Source organism: Protomyctophum parallelum (genome assembly GCF_964188405.1).
Source record: "Protomyctophum parallelum genome assembly, chromosome: 5".
Taxonomy (NCBI): domain Eukaryota; kingdom Metazoa; phylum Chordata; class Actinopteri; order Myctophiformes; family Myctophidae; genus Protomyctophum; species Protomyctophum parallelum.
The window spans coordinates 43,209,007-43,230,431 of NC_139702.1; the positions used below are offsets into that span (position 1 = coordinate 43,209,007).

The window sequence follows — 21,425 nt, forward strand, 5'->3', positions numbered from 1 at the left end:
ACGTAGCGTAGCACTACAAAATGACGTCGGACTTAAATACTGAATTCTGGGCGGGAACCCCTTTTGGTGTTTTAAGCATCACCGGTGTCATTTCTCACTTCACTTGCCGTTGTTCTGTCCCCTGTACCATGTTGATCTGTTCCTGTATTGTACTGTATTGTATTGTGTTTTTGTATGGATGTGGTGTTGGGTGCTTGCACATAATGCACACATGGCACCAACGCATGGTGTTGTGTGCAGGCACACCACACTTTGTCTTTCTTTTATCTGTATTGTATTGTGTTTTTGTATGGTCGTAGTGTTGGGTGCTTGAACATATACACACATGGCACCAACGCATGGTGTTGTGTGCAGGCACACTACACTTTGTCCTTTTTATCATTCATTTTTTAAGATCTTGCCCAGGGACTACAGATGAAATTTAGCTTCGGCTAACTCTGGCCCATGCATTTACATTGATGTGAAAACTGACATGTTGATTAATGAGCTTTGTCCCTGTCAAATAAATAAATAAATGTTATACTTTGGCTATTGAAAAATATCAGATCTACAAGCTCATAGCGCGGCACTTGGTGCCGCGCTATGAGCTTGTAGATCTGATATTTTTCAATATTTTAAATCTGCATATTGTGTCAGACTCATCAGCCATCTTATCAGACAAAACAAAAACATTTTGCAGACTACACATCTAGGCCAGCTAATTAATGCTTAAAATTAAATTTCTGAGGTGCTTCTAAAAAAATTGTTTATCAGGAAAGCAGTGAAGCTGCAATCTGTTGGGATTCCTCTTCTTTGCTGTTATCAAACTTGTCAGACGGTGCTGTAGCTACGAAGCCACATGGCTCTAGCATCTGAAACATTCTGTGGCTACGAAGCTATACATGGCTCTGAAACATTCTGTGGTTGGGAATGAGTTGACTATAGGATCTTTTGATATAAGCCTGCAAGCTTTCACCTACAAGCCTTATTATTACTATAGGCTTTGTGTTCAAATTAGTGCCTGACAACAACAAGAAGGCACTTGTTGAAATGGCTAAAGAAAAATGTGAAATACATGAGCCTACATGGGCCTTAAGTAGAGATAAGACCCACACAATGGGGTTTTGAGCGGTGTGTGTGTGTGTGTATGTGTGTGTGTGTGTGTGTGTGTGTGTGTGTGTGTGTGTGTGTGTGTGTGTGTGCGCTTGCGTGCGTGTGTGTGTGCGTGTGCGTGGGCCGCTGGGCGGTGCATGCAGATGTGTTCTCATGAGAAGCAAGAGGATGCCTGCAAAAAGCTATAGTTTAGTCCTGGACACTTCACTCACTCACACTCACAGATGACAATATCCACGTACTGTAACACAGTCTGTAATACAGTCAACTGTAAAAGAGGGAGTTGTGGTATATACAGTAGGGCATAGCAGTGGGCGTGGTGCACCACTCAATAATCTGCCATTCATTTACAAACATATTTCAATTATTTTAAGCCGAGAATCAAGCCATCCAGTGATGGCAAGTTTTTAAGGATTAATAAAACCGATGCAATACTGCCTTATCAAAGTTGGTGTTGTGACTTTAGATATTCTCAATTACTTGCATGAGAAGGAGAAAGGTGGTGGAGTTAGCGGTTTTAGCAGACAGATTGAGGGTCCAATGGAGTTAAGAGGTTTTGTCCAATGCGTTTTTTTTACTACTTTCCATTGGTTCAATATTTTCGAAACAACACACAGACGTAAAGGGTGTTCAATAGCACTGATTTATGGAATAAAATCAAAAACCTAAAAAAATGAGTTATGAGGTTTCAGAGACGTCCCTGCTCCTCTGGCTTCCTCAGTGCTCCGCTATACTGTATATCATGATAATACCACATACTCTGTTACATCCTGACAAGACCTCTGGGAATACAATAGGACAAACAGCCCTAATAAAATACAATATCCAATCATATTACACAGTGAACAACTGAACATCACCCCATTTCCTACTCCTTTCCTATATTCATTGGCTTTGCCTGGGCCCCAATAACAATCTACTGTATTGTGGAACGACAGAAGGCATACTATTTTGGATTTTCTAATATACATGTATTTTTTGGACATTGTACATCTGGGGGTTTAAAAAAAACAAAAACAAAAAAATATGATATATTATGGCGAGTTTATAAACAGAGAACCTTTCTTCCGTTCCGCTACACGGAACTGGCGAGGAGCCACTAATAGTTCTGGTTTGGTGTTTTTTTCTCTCTTGTTTTTCTCAGCGTTTTCAAATGCCTCCCTTGCCTGCCCTCTATGGCAAATACGGCCCTCTGGTCATGAAGTAAATTTGTTATTGAGAAATGTTTGTACTGTTTATCGCACCCTTGGCAGCAGTTCTTGTCCAACTCGTGGGTTGGAAGAAAATCTCTCTTCAGTCTAAAGCAATGCTCAAAAACACTGTTATTACTGTTAAGCATTAGACAACTTGGAAGCATAAGACAAAAGGTCAAAGAAGACTGCATGCACACAAAGTACTAAATTAAAATAATCTACTTTATTGATAGGTTTATATACAGGTTTAATGTTAAACGCCATTGACAATGAAGGGAACATTTACGTCATCTTGTCCCTAACACAAACATTAAATGCCATTAACAATAAAGATAATTTAATGTTGGTTTTTAGTTCAATGTTGGTTTAAAAAAAATGCCCTTGGCAATGAAGGGAACATTTACGTCATCTTGTCCCCAACACAAACATTAAATGTCATTGACAATAAAGATAATTTAATGTTTGTTTTGTCACCGTTTGTTTTACATCACCTAGACCTTATTTAATATATTAGCGCCCCTCACTTCACACGGGTGTGATTTTTTGTTATGAATATGGGTTCCTTGAAATCAGTACCTTGACAGCATGCAGCTGACTTTCTAAAACAGCCATCATGTGAAAAAAAAATGTGAGCGTGTAAATCTTTGTTGTTGTTTAGATGTATGACTTTAACACGCCAGGGAGCTCTGTCTGTCACATTGTGCGTGAGAATGGACTAGTCAGGCAGGCACCCAGCGCAGAGGAAGAAATCAATACCCAGGCAAGAAAGAATAAAAAGAAAAGAGAAACTATGACAGAAATAGATGGAGAGAGAACGAGAGAGAGAAACAGAGAGAGAGAGAGAGCGCGCGCACGCGAGAGAGAGAGAGTAGATTATATGTAACAAAATCACTTTATTAGTGTTTTCTCCATGTACTGTAAATATTGATCACACGTGTCGCCTACTATCCAGGACATGGGCTCTGAAGTCGTGCTATCGATGCATGCGGGGAGGAGAGCTCTGAAGCAATTGATCTAAAAATCCTTAAATCACTGCTGTTCTATTACCACAGCTTGGGATGTACATTGTACACTACTTACCACAACTTGGGATGTGATACCGAACTTTAAGTTAAATGTCATATTGATGCACATTGTAAGAAAAGTTCGTTTCAGTATTGGTGTTCTCTATCGCTCTAGAAACTGTTTTACATTCTCAGTTAGGAAAATACTACAGCTTACTCAAACCGCATCCAAAACCAATCTGAATACTCTTAATATTGTTTATAATAAACAGATTTATCTTAGGTTGTCCTTTTACAACTCACCATGGTACCATGTACAGTATGTAAATCCTCAGTTGCCCTCTCTCACAATAAGACAGCGTCACTGTGGATTCAGTTTATTGTTAAATGTATACATTTCAAGTATCCTCAATATCTCAAACTGTTTCTAGAACCACCCACTACCAATTACAAGTTAAGGCATTCCACTCAACCTTATCTTTCTGTTCCTATACAGTCTCCAACGCATTAGGTAAGAAAGCCTTTATGTTTAAATCCCCCTCTGATTGGAACAATTTACCAACACATATCCGAACCATTTCATCTTTCAATATGTTCAAAAGTGCACCGTCTTCTTATACGACCTCTTGTCTATTCATGACTATTGCTATACTATATATATATATTGTTATACTACGACCTCTTGTACATGCCCATGACTATTGCTATACTATATATATATATATATATATATTGTTATACTACGACCTCTTGTACATGCCCATGACTATTGCTATACTATATATATATTGTTATACTACGACCTCTTGTACATGCCCATGACTATTGCTATACTATATATATATATATATATATATATTGTTATACTACGACCTCTTGTACATGCCCATGACTATTGCTATACTATATATATATTGTTATACTACGACCTCTTGTACATGCCCATGACTATTGCTATACTATATATATATATATATATATATATTGTTATACTACGACCTCTTGTGCCCATGACTATTGCTATACTATATATATGTTATACTACGACCTCTTGTGCCCATGACTATTGCTATACTATATATATGTTATACTACGACCTCTTGTGCCCATGACTATTGCTATACTATATATATGTTATACTACGACCTCTTGTGCCCATGACTATTGCTATACTATATATATGTTATACTACGACCTCTTGTGCCCATTACTATTGCACTACACTTCATTCATACACTAGTACACTTTTTTTTTTCTCCATTGCTCTGCAAGAACTTGGAGCTGTATTTCATGTCATGAAAAAGTGCTATACAAATAAAGTGTTATTATTATCTTATTATTATCATTATATATTTACTCATAAACAATGAACATATAAACAATGAGCTAAACTAAATATTCATTTGAATCAACTATATTCTAATGCTGACCTATGGAAATGACAATGATATTTGACGGAACAAATGATCCACCTTGAGCAGAAGGGAGTTCCAACCTCTAGTCTATTATGGCAGGCCAGTCTGGTGCATCTCAGAGGCAGGACAGGTTACAGGAGGAAAGGAGGCACTGGAGCAACTCAAGACAGTTTAAGCCCTTATTTTATCAGTCACATCTTGAATTAAAAAAAATAACGCACATGTTGTCGCCTGGATCAAAGACAGCTCTGCTCCAGCTCTGCTCAAGAAGGGCGCGACAACGCAAGCGTAAAAAAAGGCTAAACAGAATCCAGGTCTGGTGAGTCGCTGGCGTGTGCACGGAACGAGCACGCGCACGACACGTTCACAAGCTGAGCTTGTTGCGAACGCAGTGAGCCACTTACTATGACAGCAAGGGCTGAATGTCTGTGTGTGTGTCTGTGTGTCTGTGTGTGTGTCTGTCCCACTGTTACACCACCCGCCCGCCACCAGAGGGCGCAGCTGTAGCACGCACACACAACCACACACACACAAGCTGCGTTCGCTTCACGCGTTTGCGCGTCTTACTTGTAGATCAGCTATGTTCGGTGGCGCAACCCAGCACTCTTTAGCTATAGTGGAGATGCGGTGTGTACGACATGGATTTCTAAACAAATTTGTTCAACGCAAAATACTGTGTTCAAGTTCACGGAGACTTCTGAAAAAAAGCAATTCTCCTGAATGCTGCCTTCCGGCATGGCAGAGGAGGGCATTTGCATTTCTTTCACCATGTAGTAAATGCTGTATTCGTGGTCTGGAGAGGGCTTAAACTCTCCGAGTTGCTCCAAGCGCCTCCTTGTCTCCTTCAAATGATCCATCTTGTTGCTATTGTGCTTGCCTAGAGTGCTGTCCCTGAACGGGACAGCTCTTGCTCAAACTTGCAAAGTCTATATGCTCTCTTGCCCCATTCTTTGGTGGTTTGATTGGCGCGGTCGAGGTCGGCGAAGAGCAGTCTGTCTCCCGTGGAAATTTATGTCTGCGCGATAAAGTATTGAAAACGCCGAAAGCTTCACCGAACCGTCTGAGCATGCAGGACCTTTCCGACTGATCCGGGCGACCGCCCATGGCAATTAATTCTCTGCTTTCAGCGCTATCAAGAAAAGAGCTATGATGGCCTCCAGCCACCCACTACTCCTACACAATTTATACACCGCTGGCCTCTAAAATGGACGGTTTAATATCAAGGACTGCCATAACTCTTGGTAAGAGAAGAGTCCATTTGGAACCCTCTTACAAAGAACCCTGAACCCCTGAGGCCTGGACCCCACTTGAGAACCACTTATTTACACAAACGGATGTACAGTACGTCATGTATGTTTTACAAAGCGTATTTTTATATACAGTATAAAGAATAATCCTTCTCATTTCGGGCTGCTTGTATTCGCAACCTTATTCTTTCGGTCATGACCCACACTTCAGTGCTCGGTATAGACAGAGAGCTTTGCCTTCTGGCTCAGCTCTTCTTTTTGTCCCAGCAGTGCGAGTGAAATACTGCCCCCGCCGCTCCCATTCTGGAGCAGCAGCTAGCATTCTGGAACATTCCACATTCAACAACATGACTCACATTTTGACGAAGGGGTCGGAGTAGCCGTTGGAGTCCATGGCGGCCAGATGAGCGCAGCGTATGATTCCCACGATGAGGCTGCTCTTCTCTGGGTTGTAGCACAGTGACACTAGGATACGGCCGCGCTGCGTGACAGGGGCGAGAGACATTACAGTTACACCATGACGGGGGCAGAGAGAGACAGCGTCACTATTACAGTTACATCCTTGACGTTTCGTGCACACGCCCGCGACTCACCAGACCTGGATTCTGTTTAGCTTTTATTTTTACGCTTGTGTTGTCGCTCCCCTCTTGAGCAGACCTGGAGCAGAGCTGTCTTTGATCCAGGCGACAACGTGTGCGTTAATCGATGCCCATTTACACCATCACGCTGCATGATGGGGGCAGAGACCAGGCACGTGCACACAGACATCAAAGGGGGCTTCAGCAGCCCCTGTCAGTAAAACAACTGCCCTCTCCAGACCATGAATGAAGTATTTACTATGGTGAATCCTTTCCATGCCATACCCAAGAATAGTTTTTTTCTGAACTCTCCAGATCTTGAACGCAGCATTTTGAAAGAAGAATTCTGAAAGAATTTGTTTAGAAATCCATGTCATCTCCAGTAGCCAAACGAGTGCAGGGTCGCGCCTGGAAAATAGCAGATCTACAAGCTCTCAACGCGTAGCACTGTGACACGTTGAGAGCTTGTAGATCGGCTATTTTCTTCCAAAAGTGCCCTCCTACGGAATTTCCGCCCCTGGCCACAAAAATAGCGGGTCTACAAGCTCACAATGTGTACAGTACAGCACCTCTCAGTTCAGACGGGTCTGATTTTTCTATTATCAACACAGGGCATTAACAATATATATATATGCTGTATATATACTGTATATATTTATTACTCCTGTGGTTATCAAATACAACACTTACACACACAGTTTGTGTTTTATTAATTTTGTTTGTTCCGTTTCAATAAGAAATAAAAGGATGCAACGGATACATAATTGATGAACACGACTCGGAGACCTATAATTAGACAATCTATGGTGCAGGGCCGGGGCGCATGCAGCAGAACGCAGCCAGCCAGTCTCCTGGGCATTATCTGGGCACAAAGTGCGGGGCACACCACCACACAAAGGGGCTGAATGAGTCAGACGTGGCATGAATTACACCCGTCAGAGCATAATAGTCTCTGATTCCCTTCAAGAGTCGGTTGTGTTCCTTCGCTCAGAGTGCATTGTTATTTAGCTAAGTTAGAGGTGGCGCAATGACGCAAACACTGTAGTTGCTGAGGAAAAAAAGGACGATTCCGTGGCAGTGGTTTTCAACCCTTTTAACGTCAAGGTCCATCATTTATTCAGCATTTGAGCCTCTCAGACCCAAAACTGTGAGTATTTTGTTGTCGTTGGATACGATTTAGTCTACAATTCCATGCCTTCCATGGCAAACGATCAAAATAACAATATTTATTCTACATTCTCTAATTGTGTAGACTTCTTGTAAATTAAGTAATGTAGATCTATGTTTAACCAGTCTACAGAAGTGAACATTTCAAGCCTGTTTTCTCAACTCGCTGTTTTCTGCAAGACACTACTCTATAAGCCATATCTCCAGTACTGGTGGGTCAAAATGAACAACCAATATGTCAATTGAAGCTATGATTCCCTGCTTTCACAAACAAGAAAAATATATTTTCTACTTCTACAGTTCCTTAATCCGATGCACCTGTCCCCCGTAGGTGACTTATTTTTCTTCAAAGGCTACTTATACTGAAATAAATGCATCTCTAATGCGTCTCCCTTTCTCGCGACCTCTCTCTGTGTACCAGCACATGTAGCTTACTTATACTGAAATAAATGCATCTCTAATGCGTCTCCCGTTCTCGCCATGCACCTCTCTCTGTCTGTGTAACAGCACAAGTAGCTGAGCTCTGAGCGTAAACTCAATAAGGAAGATCTCTCTCTCTCTCTCGCACTCACCTCATCTTTATTGCATGAGGATGCTTCAAACAAACATCCTGTCGTTCAGGGGTGAAGTGGGAACAATTCTAGCCAATCTGCTGTCAGCCAATCAGGTCGACTGTGAACTGCCTTTTAGACATTTAAATACCGCTGACACTAAATCCAAATAATGCGCTCTCTATAAGGATACATCTGCACTGGAGTGAAATAACCACTTAACCCATTTTTGAGCGGTGCCTCCACACTCACTCCAGAGGGCCACTATAGTTCCACACTCACTCCAGAGGGCCACTATAGTTCCACACTCACTCCAGTGGGCCACTATAGTTCCACACTCACTCCAGAGGGCCACTATAGTTCCACACTCACTTCAGAGGGCTACTATAGTTCCACACTCACTCCAGAGGGCCACTATAGTTCCACACTCCCTTTCTCACGACCTCTCTCTGTGTACCAGCACATGTAGCTTACTTATACTGAAATAAATGCATCTCTAATGCGTCTCCCTTTCTCGCCATGCACCTCTCTCTGTCTGTGTAACAGCACAAGTAGCTGAGCTCTGAGCGTAAACTCAATAAGGAAGATCTCTCTCTCTCTCGCACTCACCTCATCTTTATTGCATGAGGATGCTTCAAACAAACATCCTGTCGTTCAGGGGTGAAGTGGGAACAATTCTAGCCAATCTGCTGTCAGCCAATCAGGTCGACAGTGAACTGCCTTTTAGACATTTAAATACCGCTGACACTAAATCCAAATAATGCGCTCTCTATAAGGATACATCTGCACTGGAGTGAAATAACCACCCATTTTTGAGCGGTGCCTCCACACTTACTCCAGAGGGCCACTATAGTTCCACACTCACTCCAGAGGGCCACTATAGTTCCACACTCACTCCAGAGGGCTACTATAGTTCCACACTCACTCCAGAGGGCCACTATAGTTCCACACTCACTCAAGAGGGCCACTATAGTTCCACACTCACTCCAGAGGGACACTATAGTTCCACACTCACTCCAGAGGGCCACTATAGTTCCACACTCACTCCAGAGGGCTACTATAGTTCCACACTCACTCCAGAGGGCCACTATAGTTCCACACTCACTCCAGAGGGCCACTATATTCCACATGCACTCACTCCAGAGGGCTACTATAGTTCCACACTCACTCCAGAGGGCCACTATAGTTACACACTCACTCCAGAGGGCCACTATAGTTCCACACTCACTCACTATAGTTCCACGCTCACTCCAGAGGGCCACATTGCATATATCAAAAATAGCAGATCTACAAGCTCAAAACGCGTTGCAGTTGTAGATCAGCTATTTTTGCTATATTTGAATTGAGATCCTGTATATTATGTTTAGCTATTTTCTAATTGGAATCCTGAAAAGTAACATTTTTAATTTCAAATGCATTTAGTTATAGTTATGTTAACTTTATGAACTAAATACAAATACATTGGACATAAAAAAGACAATAACATCTTACTAGTAATTAGCTGAAATCAATAATCATATCGAGAGAGTGTTCGTATATGAACACCTTGAATGCCCGGATGTAGTTGGAACCAGTAAATCAGTGTGCCCAGCGATTTGGAGCTACGGAGCCCATTTCAAGGTGCACAAGGTCGCCATCTTGGATGTAGCTTTTGTAGCTAGATGTAGCCAAAACACCTCAAGGTGTTAACCCGAGGCCACATTAACAGGTTCCGTACATCCGACGTGTCCACACGTCATAAGCAATCCAACCGACAGATTCAAAGGAAGTGTGTACACGTCCTAGCGCATCTTCAATGATATCAAACGAGAGAAGAATATTCTGATTTTTTTCTAATTTTTCTTTTTTTTTAGTTGGACTCCAAGGCCACCATACGCTTCGCTCTTCGTTCATGCGCCGTCCGGTCACTAATTAGTTCACCGCTGCAGAAAGAATGCCTCGTATCTCCTAATCCAGGGCGCTCTCCGTGGTTTTGATCAGATGGATATACTAAGCTCTTCATTTCTGACTTCTCACCTGCCTCTCGTTCAAAAATATGAACGCGAGGGATCATCAGCGACTTTTATCGGATTCTTAGCGAGCTATTAAAGCAAGCAAAAAAATATCTCAGTTTTTTTCCGGAACAGAGATTTACAGAGTAAAAGCGGCCATGTCTTCCCGGCACCCCAGAGCTTCTATTTTGAAGGAATCCCAGTGCTGATTGTGTTTTGAGTGATGGTGGAGGCCGCATGTGGCCAGTTGCCCACGTATGATGTAATGGAATCAATTATTTGCAAATGTCAAAACAAAAAAAATCCTTTAATTTCCACTTTAACCAGTGATGCATTAAATTAATCTAGACAGAGATGGGACACTATTATGATTCCAAAAAGGATGATGAGAAATATAAGATCCTATCAGTGCAACCGCCGCATGGAATAATTGGAAAGCTGCCCGTTTCTTTTCCCCCTGAACTTCTACTGGTTTCACTGATTTATTAAAAGTACATGTCATTCAGATGCACAGCCGGTGATTAAAATCAGATAATTAAAACCAGGCGGGGAAGGTTTGGGTGTCTATTAGAATTCCCAGAAAGATAAGAAAATTCATTAGATTTTCAGATGAGATCAAAGCAAATTACCAATGTTCCCCCCCCTCTCCCCCCCTTTGCTTCAAACAATGCTAATGGCATAATAGCTCTAATGCAGTGGGATTCAAACAGTGGTCCGTGCCCTCCAGGGACCTTGAGAGGGTTTCAGGTGGTCCCCCAGCTAAATGATGGAGAGTTGGTAACCAAATGGACCCTTGTAGATCTATAACTCTTTAGGGGGTTAAATGAAACCATATGGACCCGTATGGGTCCATTTGGTTTCATTTTACGCTCTCAAGAGTAAAATTATTGTTAAACATCTGCATTACCAATTTTACAAGAAGTCTACACAATTCGAGAATTGTTTTTTTGATCAACGTTTGCCTGTTGTCTCTGCTATGGTAGCAACATCTAACGTACAGCATGGAATTGTGGACAAATTCCTATCCAACGACAACAAAATATTCTTTAAGTTTTGGGTCTAAGAGGCTAAATGTCATCGAATGGTGGTCCGTGGCTCAAATGGGCAATAAATAATGGACCTTGACATGAAAAGGGTTGAAAACCACCGATCTAATGAAGAGTCCTACCTCTTCATTTTTGATGAATTGAACAATGTGGACCCTGTTGTAAACAAGTGTAATGCTTAATTGGGTCGTCCACTCACAGTTGACAGTCTTTGTATTGAGTTCGTGCTTAAAATGTACTGTAAATTCTACAAACTGTTAATAAAGATTTCAATCAATCAATCTTCCTCTGCTGTGGGCGCTCCCTGCTCCACAGCTTATCTAATGAAGAGTCCTACCTCTTCCTCTGCTGTGGGCGCTCCCTGCTCTAATGAAGAGTCCTACCTCTTCCTCTGCTGTGGGCGCTCCCTGCTCCCCACTTATCTAATGAAGAGCCCTACCTCTTCCTCTGCTGTGGGCGCTCCCTGCTCTAATGAAGAGTCCTACCTCTTCCTCTGCTGTGGGCGCTCCCTGCTCTAATGAAGAGCCCTACCTCTTCCTCTGCTGTGGGCGCTCCCTGCTCCCCACTTATCTAATGAAGAGTCCTACCTCTTCCTCTGCTGTGGGCGCTCCCTGCTCTAATGAAGAGCCCTACCTCTTCCTCTGCTGTGGGCGCTCCCTGCTCTAATGAAGAGCCCTACCTCTTCCTCTGCTGTGGGCGCTCCCTGCTCTAATGAAGAGCCCTACCTCTTCCTCTGCTGTGGGCGCTCCCTGCTCCCCACTTATCTAATGAAGAGTCCTACCTCTTCCTCTGCTGTGGGCGCTCCCTGCTCTAATGAAGAGTCCTACCTCTTCCTCTGCTGTGGGCGCTCCCTGCTCCACAGCTTGATTGTTGCCTTCTTTATTCTAGGAGACGGGGAGGGAGAGGGGGGGGAGAGATAGAGAGAGAGAGAGAGGGGGGGGGAGAGATAGAGAGAGAGAGAAAGAGAGAGAGAGAGAGGGAAAGAGAGAGAGACACAAACATACAAGATAAAGACAAAGAGAGGAAGAGACAGGGAGAAATGGTGACGTTTATTCCATATAAAAGGGCAACATCACATACATAGAACACACAGTATGACAGGCACGCATTCACACAGGGGTCACTCACAGGGGTCACTCACAGTCACAGGGGTCACTCACAGTCACAGGGGTCACTCACAGTCACAGGGGTCACTCACAGTCACAGGGGTCACTCACAGTCACAGGGGTCACTCACAGTCACAGGGGTCACTCACAGTCACAGGGGTCACTCACAGTCACAGGGGTCACTCACAGTCACAGGGGTCACTCACAGTCACAGGGGTCACTCACAGCAGAGCCATAGAGTAAGACAGAGTTACTACAACTCTGTTCACTTCATATAGGGCCAGTCCAATGGCGGCGGCTCTTCTACTTCTACATAGACTTCTATTGGTGAATAGTGACACCGGAAGTTTACGGAATGCATTGGAGTCCATGGGCTCACGCGAGTACATGAACCACCACGTGACCGGGCTGTTTTCTGCCCCCTCAATGTCGCAAGTCTTGTCTATACTCTACTATGGCTCTGGTGGTGGACATTTTTGTCAAAATTCAATTATTTGCTCCAAAAAGAGTGGACAATAAAATTTACGAAAAACACACGTTAGCCCTGAATGACCATAACAAGGGATTTTAACTCTGAGGGCTCCATTTTCGTCATCGCTAAACCCCTTATCCCTAAACTTCTTAGTTAAAATGGCCAGTCTACAAGCTCACAACGTGTCAATGTAGATTGGCTAGTTGAACTATTCAAAAATGTTTTTCAAAATAGTTTAAAAAGGGCAAAGAAATTAAGGGATAAGGGGTTTAGCGGTGACAAAAATGGAGCCCTCAGAGTTAACATCCCTTGTTATGGTCATTCAGGGCTATAGTGTGTTTTTCGTCAATTTTTATAAGAAGTTTAGGGATAAGGGGTTTAGCGGTGACGAAAATGGAGCTCTGAGAGTGTAACAAATGGAACCAAATGGTGGTTCCATTTGTTACACTCTCAGAGTTAAGGGGGTCCTTGCAAAAATAAAATATTAAATGATAACCACTATAGTACTGATTGTAGGCCTACTCCTAATGTGCCATGGAGTTGTAAATCAGTGTCGTACATTTTCTGAAGAAAACCTTGGAGTCTGACATTTTGAAATTGGGTCTTATCAAAATAGGAACATTATAATGGTGTGTGAAATAAAAAATCACACCAGTATGAACCAAGTGGTGCAACTCCCGTCTATTGGTTCTCTGTATCGTTCCAATTTCTTCTCTGTATCGTTTGCGTCCAGCAGGTGGCAGCCATGTCACATACTTATCTCGTTCCAATTTCGCATGCGCACACCACTCGTGCTCATGATACATGATACATGCGGACATTGCTGGATGTAGAAGTGGTTGCACCACTTAAAAATGAAAGTCTTCGAACAGACAGATTGATGACCGTGCACAATTTCAGCATGGCAATGATTGTATTGACACGCGCACATACACACAAGCGCACGCACGCACACACACACACACACACACACACACACACACACACACACACACACACACACACACACACACACACACACACACACACACACACACACACACACACACACACACACACACACACACACACACAGTGTATGTACCTGTGGTGCAATTCTCTCCAGTCCCATGTTGTATCTCTTGTTCTCCCCCTCTTTCAGTTTCTTCAAGGCCACCCGCACTTCTCCAATGAACTCATTTCGACCAAGTCTGTCCATGTCACACACACACAGTCTACATGCACGCACACGTGCACACATACAAACGCACACACACACACGTGCGCACACACACACACACACACACACACACGCACGCACACACACACACCAAGAATAGGGGGAAAAAAAGAACTGCTGAGTAAGTGCAAAGAGCCAGGTGGGCTCCATGGCATCCTGTCTAGCACTGTGAAACAGGCTTAGATGAACCCATTTAATAGGACTGAGAACAGATTCTACAAAATGTCTTCTAAATCATGACAGACGCGTTCCACACCCCCACAGGGAGTGCAGTGCCAGGTATCGAGTCGGTCGGACCCACGGTTCTCCAGAACCACCACAAAAGGCTCTGGTCAGGCTCTGCCAGTGGGCCTAATGAGGCCAACTCCTTTCACCTGACTTCACTTGCTTGAGGCTCAACCAATCAGGCTCTGCCAGTGGGCCTAATGAGGCCAACTCCTTTCACCCTGCACTGCAATCCCTGTGGGGGTGTGGAACGCGTGTGTCGAATGTGAAGTCGGTGGGTCAAACGGTTCTCGAGTTACGTGCATCACAACCGTGCACACACGTACGCACGTACGCAGAGACGTGGCACATTTATAGTAGGATTATTAAAATGTCAATGTCAGGCCTAAATGGGTTAATAGCAGCGATTCAGGGCTGGAGCCAGGCTGAACAAAATGTACATAAAGTACCCAAAGTAAAAGCACTCGTTGTGCAGAATGTAGCCTACTTATAGTTCTTTCCACACCTCGCAATAGGAGAGAAATCCTCTGCAACCCGAAAGAAATGGAACAAACGTTGTGAAATGCAACACATCCCAAACATCACAGATCCTCAAAGCATCATCCCTATTCTGGGTAAGACCCAAAAATAGCCGGCAATGTGTTAAAATATCAGATCTACAAGTTGTGAGCTTGTAGATAATATCGGCCAATTTCTGCGAAGAGATTTGGTGTAGAAGGAAAAAGGAGATGTTTGAGAACCCCACTTCTCAGAGTGGGGTCCCGGGGACCCCCAGGGGTCCTTGAGGGAGTCCCAGGGGGTCCCCAGCCAAATGATATAGTTAGGAACCAAAATGGACCCATGCGTAACTCTGAGAGTGTACAAATGGAAAGCAAATGGACCTGTTACCCGTGACCCTCAGAGTTACTTAGCAGTGATTTTACTACATAAATTGTATGCCATTAAATGGGGGTCCGTGTAGACTAATGCATGTCAAACTGGGGGGGTCCTTGAAATTAAATGGGTTGAGAATCACTGCTAGAGCCGTAAAATTCTTCAACGTGTTTTTCCAAGTCAAGGACCCCTTAGCTGAGAGAGAGAGCTGAAGCAGTACATATTCTCCCGTACCACCTGTTGAGAGCACCCCTGGTTTAAGCGCTTAAGCGCTTAATACATTTATTACCATAACTGCACGTGATATTTCTAACAGCATCGCAGCTGCAGAAATAAGCCTGCACACATTTTAGGTCATTACGTATTCCCGCTCTGTATTAAGTGCAACCACAAACCAGGTAAGACGGGTCAGCTGCTAACTTGGAGTTAAAGTGGGAGCAAGCATTCCCCAATCGCTTGAGACGCATGAGAAATAATAATGTGTCAGTATCGACCCTTCACTTTCAATCAGCATTGCCAGACGGACTGATTTAATGCCGAACACAAAATGTGGGGTAAATGCCATTTGGAGGTTTTGGAGGTTACATTCACCGGGCAATCATTCATAAATATTACAGCTTTCCATGGCAGACCATGTGACTTGGCAGGATGCCCTCTTGCATGGGCAGCGGCTGCTCTCTCGCTCTCTCTCTCTCTCTCCATCACCTGTTGGGCTGTGCCCAGACCGTCACTGCACAGTTGTTGTCACTTGTTTTTTGATACCCCATTTCTGTCCCCCCCCCTCATATGTCTCATTAACTCTTTGTTTTTTTGATGTCCAGCTTTGAGGGTTTGTGTAAACACAAACATTGACCTAATTTCCCAAGACAAACATTGACCTAATTTCCCAAGACAAACATTGACCTAAGTTCCCAAGACAAACATTGACCTAAGTTCCCAAGACAAACATTGACCTAAGTTCCCAAGACAAACATTGAATGCCATTGACAATGAATGTCCAGCTTTGAGAGAGCGCCCCTCACTTCACACGGGTGTGATTTCAGGTACAAGGGGTGGTACAGGGCTACTAACATCCCCCAAATGGAACTTCCGTGTCTTAAATCTCTCTCACCTTTCTCTGTCCACATGTGAATTTCATGCTATCTCAATATCACAGCCAGTCACCCTCATCCTCATTGTGCTCTATCGCCCCCCAGGAACTCTCGGGAACTTCCTGGAAGAACTAGACTCTCTGATCAGCTCGTTTCTGGAAGATGGCACCCCTCTGATTCTACTGGGTGTCATGTCCACCGGCTCCCTGGCTATCTGAAACTCTCAGATCTGAACGAACACCTCTAAGGGCAGCCGAAAGAAAGTGGCACAAGACAAAGCTACCAGATGACCTTTCCCACTTTCACTCACTCGTCTCTGCCTTCGCCCACTCACTAACCACTGCTAAAACCTCTTTCTACCACACCAAAATCCAATCCTGTACTTCTAACCCAAGGAAGCTCTTCTCCACTTTCTCCTTAAACCCCCTCCCCCCACTCAACCTTCATCCCTCACTGCTGATGTTTTTGTCAACTACTTCGAGAAGAAGGTTGATGATATCAGCAGCTCCTTTCCTCCCCTCCCACATAAAGTGGCATCTGACTCAACCAACACTAACCCCAACATACCATGCATGTCCTCCTTCTCTCCTCTTTCCCCAGACGAGGTTCTACAACTAGTAACATCCTCTAGACCTACCACTTGTCCTCTTGACCCTCCAATCTTCCAGACCATCGCACCTGATCTGCTCCCCTTCATCACCTCCATCATCAACACCTCAGTAACCTCAGGCTGCGTCCCATCTGCCCTCAAGTCAGCCAGAGTAACACCACTCCTCAAGAAACCAACCCTTGACCCCTCAGATGTCAAGAACTACAGACCGGTATCACTCCTTTCATTTATTTCTAAAACCATTGAACGTGCTGTCTCCAACCAGCTCTCTCTCCATCTCTCACAGAACATTCTGCTGGATCCCAACCAGTCCGGATTCAAGAAGGCCCACTCCACAGAAACTGCCCTGCTGGCAGTCGCAGAAGCACTACATGCTGCCCAAGCTGCTTCCCACTCTGCAGTACTGATTCTCCTAGACCTATCGGCAGCATTTGACACAGTGAACCACCAGCTGCTCCTAGACACCCTAGCGGATCTAGGCATCGGTGGAACGGCACTAAAGTGGTTCTCCTCCTACCTCACCGACCGGACCTACCAGGTTTCCTGGAAAGGTCTGTTATCATCCCCCCGAACCCTCCAAACTGGGGTCCCACAGGGATCTGTATTTGGTCCTCTCCTTTTCTCACTGTACACTAAATCCCTTGGCACTATCATCTCTGCTCACAATATATCCTATCACTGCTACGCCGATGACACACAACTGTTTCTATCCTTCCCCCCCTCTGCCACTCAGGTGGAAGAGCGCATCACTGCATGCCTGGCTGACATCTCACAGTGGATGTCCTCCAATCACCTCAAGCTGAACCCAGACAAGACTGAGCTTCTCTTCTTCCCAGCTAAGTCCTGCCCTATGCGGGAGCTAACTATCTCCGTAGACAACGCCCTGGTAACGTCTGTCCCAACAGCCAGGAACCTCGGTGTTGTCCTGGACAGTCAGCTCTCGTTCAAAGCTCACATCACAGCTGTCACTCGATCCTGTAGGTTCACACTATAACATATAGTTATTAGACTGTTCCTCACCCAGGAATCAGCCCAGCTCCTAATCCAGACAACAGTCTTGTCAAAACTCGACTATTGTAACTCCCTCCTTACTGGCCTACCAGCATGTGCACTTAAGCCTCTCCAGCTGATCCAAAAAGCCGCAGCTCGCTTGGTCTTCAACCAGCCAAGATTCTCACATGTCTCCCCACTGCTCCGCTCCCTCCAATGGCTCCCGGTCGCTGCCCGCACAGAATACAAAACTCTGATGCTGGCATTCAAAGCAACCAAAGGTATGGCTCCCCCATATCTTGCAAGTATGATTGAACCCTACAAACCCTCCCGCTCACTCAGATCAGCCAACGCAGGGAAGCTGGAAGTACCCTCACTAAAAACGCCAGGACAACGCTCCACACGTCCCAAACTCTTCTCCCTTCTGGCTCCAAAACTGTGGAATGCACTTCCCATTGCAGTCAGAACTGCAGCATCACTCCCAATCTCCCGCCGTAGTCTGAAAACCCACCTTTTCAGACTCCATCATGGCCCATAGCACTTACCCTACCCCCTTAGATAGCATTTCTGTAGACTTAGATAGCATTTGATACAGACTTATAGTATGTTATGTAGATAGCACTATAATTGCATTGTATATAGTCATAGCACGCCATAGTACATAATTGTATAACATAGTAGTATATATATATAGTTTATATGTATAGTCTCATAATATAGATATTCCACTGTTACTTTCTTAGCATGTTTCATGATAAATGCTTTTTTGTGATGTATTCCCATGCTTTTTGTTCTTGCTTAATGTAAATCGCTCTGGATTAAGAGCGTCTGCTAAATGCCTAAATTGTAAATCTTTGTATTCACACACACAGGCTTGCGCACACACACACACACACACACACACACACACACACACACACACACACACACACACACACACACACACACACACACACACACACACACACACACACACACACACACACACACACACACACACACACACACACACACACACACACAGTCCTATCTCGGTCCGCTCCTCTGACATTTGCCGTTTGACACGTTGGCTCCAGCCTGTTCCTCCTCATAACTGATGGGATGTGTCTCTGGCAGTCTCAGAATAACTCACTGTGATTTATACTCTCGCCCAATGCTTCACGTCAGTGGTTCCCAAAGTGGGGTCCGGGGACCCCCAGGGGTCCTTGAGGGAGTTCCAGGGGGTCTCCAGCTAAATGATAGTTAGGAACCAAATGGACCCATATGGGTCTGTAACTCAGTGTACAAATGGAACCAAATGGACCCATATGGGTCTGTAACTCAGTGTACAAATGGAACCAAATGGACCCATATGGGTCTGTAACTCAGTGTACAAATGGAACCAAATGGCCGCATTAGGGTCCATTTAGTCTGATTTTACAATATAAATTGAGAGTCCCAGAGATAGAAATTCCATTAAATGGGGGTCCGTAGATTAATATGCATGTCAAACTGGGGGTCCTTGAAATTAAACGGGTTGAGAATCATTGCTAGAGCTGTACAAATGTTCTCTTATGGGGGTCCCTGGCATATATTTTCAAATGTTGGGTCCGCGGGCTAATTAGTGTCAATTTGGGGGTCCTTGAAGAAGTTGGGAACCACTGCTTTACATCAGAGCTTTGCATTCACTCATGGTCCAATGCAGTGTTGATTTTGACAGCATTTTATTTTATTAGTCATAGTCACTCTTTTAGTCACTCTTTTACATCTACAAGCTCTATGTGCTTGTAGATCGGCTATTTTCACCAAACAACCAATCGTAAAATGACTTATACTGGATATCATGTCCATTAGTCCCTTCCTAACATTTTAGTCTAGTTTTTATTTGTTGAGGAAATTGTCAATCAAATTAGTCCTAGTTTTAGTCATCATGGCTTAGTTTCCATTTAGTTTTCGTTAAGGTAGTCGACGGACATTTTTTGTCATAGTCCAACGACATGCTGTTTGCAGAAACAACCTACAATGGGGATCTACTGCAACGGCTGTGATACACCGCCATCAGATAACATCATCCAAAACACTTCTGGGCATTTCAGCATTCAAGCAGCATGCATTACATGTATTATTCCTTGTTTGCCATTTGTAAAATCGATAAAAAATAACGTAATCATTAATGTCTTCAAAGCTGTATAATCACCTCTAAACCACACACTAATTATACAGGTCTATATTTCATCAACTGGACACTAAACATCGCAACACAACCTGTTGTGAGCTTGTAGATACGTTATTTTTTGGTGCAGATAGAAGGCTGGCACCATTACTTCAACGACCCCACTCCAGATAAGCTGTAGAAGACAGATGAATGTTGATTTGGTATATAAATTATGTAATTATGTTGAACTGTCGGGACCCCCAAAATAATCCTATTTGAACTGTTGACAGGTTGAGAACCACTAGACCAGGTGAAGCATGTACTGTAACATACTTCTTTAACTGAGTGGTATTCCATTTGAAATTATTATGAAGACAAAATCTATGACTAAAAAGTAACATTTAAAAGGACATTTATCAGTCTTACAAGGATATACTAAATAGTTTCCGTCATCAGTTCTCGCAGTACCTTTGGGGTACACACACACTGTTAAGTGTTTCCTGTTTTTGTACAAGGGAGTCATCTCTGCTCAACGATGAAACCACTAAAACTACCCCACTTCAAAGACTCCACCTCAACTCCAGTAAACTACCCCACTTCAAAGACTCCACCTCAACTCCAGTAAACTACCCCACTTCAAAGACTCCACCTCAACTCCAGTAAACTACCCCACTTCAAAGACTCCACCTCAACTCCAGTAAACTACCCCACTTCAAAGACTCCACCTCAACTCCAGTAAACTACCCCACTTCAAAGACTCCACCTCAACTCCAGTAAACTACCCCACTTCAAAGACTCCACCTCAACTCCAGTAAACTACCCCACTTCAAAGACTCCACCTCAACTCCAGTAAACTACCCCACTTCAAAGACTCCACCTCAACTCCAGTAAACTACCCCACTTCAAAGACTCCACCTCAACTCCAGTAAACTACCCCACTTCAAAGACTCCATCTCAACTCCAGTGGTGGGGACAAAGTACTCAAAAGTATCAATACAGCATTGTCGAACTGCATGTATTTACTTGAGTAAATGTACTTAGTTACTTTCCAGCACTGTCAATATTTGCATCCAGTGCCATCACATGTTCACCTTACATATACACCCAATCAAAGTTTTTCCACTATATCTCTCCTCCAAACACTGGTAGAGCGAGAGATAGAGTTGAGTCTATTATACGCAGCACCCGATAGATGGAGTGATAGAACGAGAGAGAGACAGAGACAGAGAGAGAGAGAGAGAGAGAGAGAGACAGAGACACAACCTTTACCGTTGTTATCTTTCTTGCCACATCATATATACGACTCATCAAAAACACCTGCACCTCTCTCTTTGATCTCTATATCCCGGTCTGATAATAATAATAGCCCTATTCTATTCTACTTTGATCGTATTAGGACGGTGTCACATTCGCAAAGAGTC

General features: G+C 43.8%; 1 protein-coding gene across 1 annotated transcript in view; it reads right to left on the minus strand.

Moving 5' to 3' along the window:
- doc2g (double C2-like domains, gamma) overlaps window positions 1-21,425 on the minus strand; it is a gene marked incomplete at its 5' end in the record, with an annotated part of 68,754 nt that overhangs the window by 20,991 nt on the left and 26,338 nt on the right. The window contains 3 exons of the mRNA XM_083765511.1: window positions 6,308-6,432; window positions 12,112-12,168; window positions 13,947-14,076. Of these exons, the coding sequence (XP_083621637.1) occupies window positions 6,308-6,432; window positions 12,112-12,168; window positions 13,947-14,076 (312 nt within the window). The remainder of the gene's footprint in view (window positions 1-6,307; window positions 6,433-12,111; window positions 12,169-13,946; window positions 14,077-21,425) is intronic.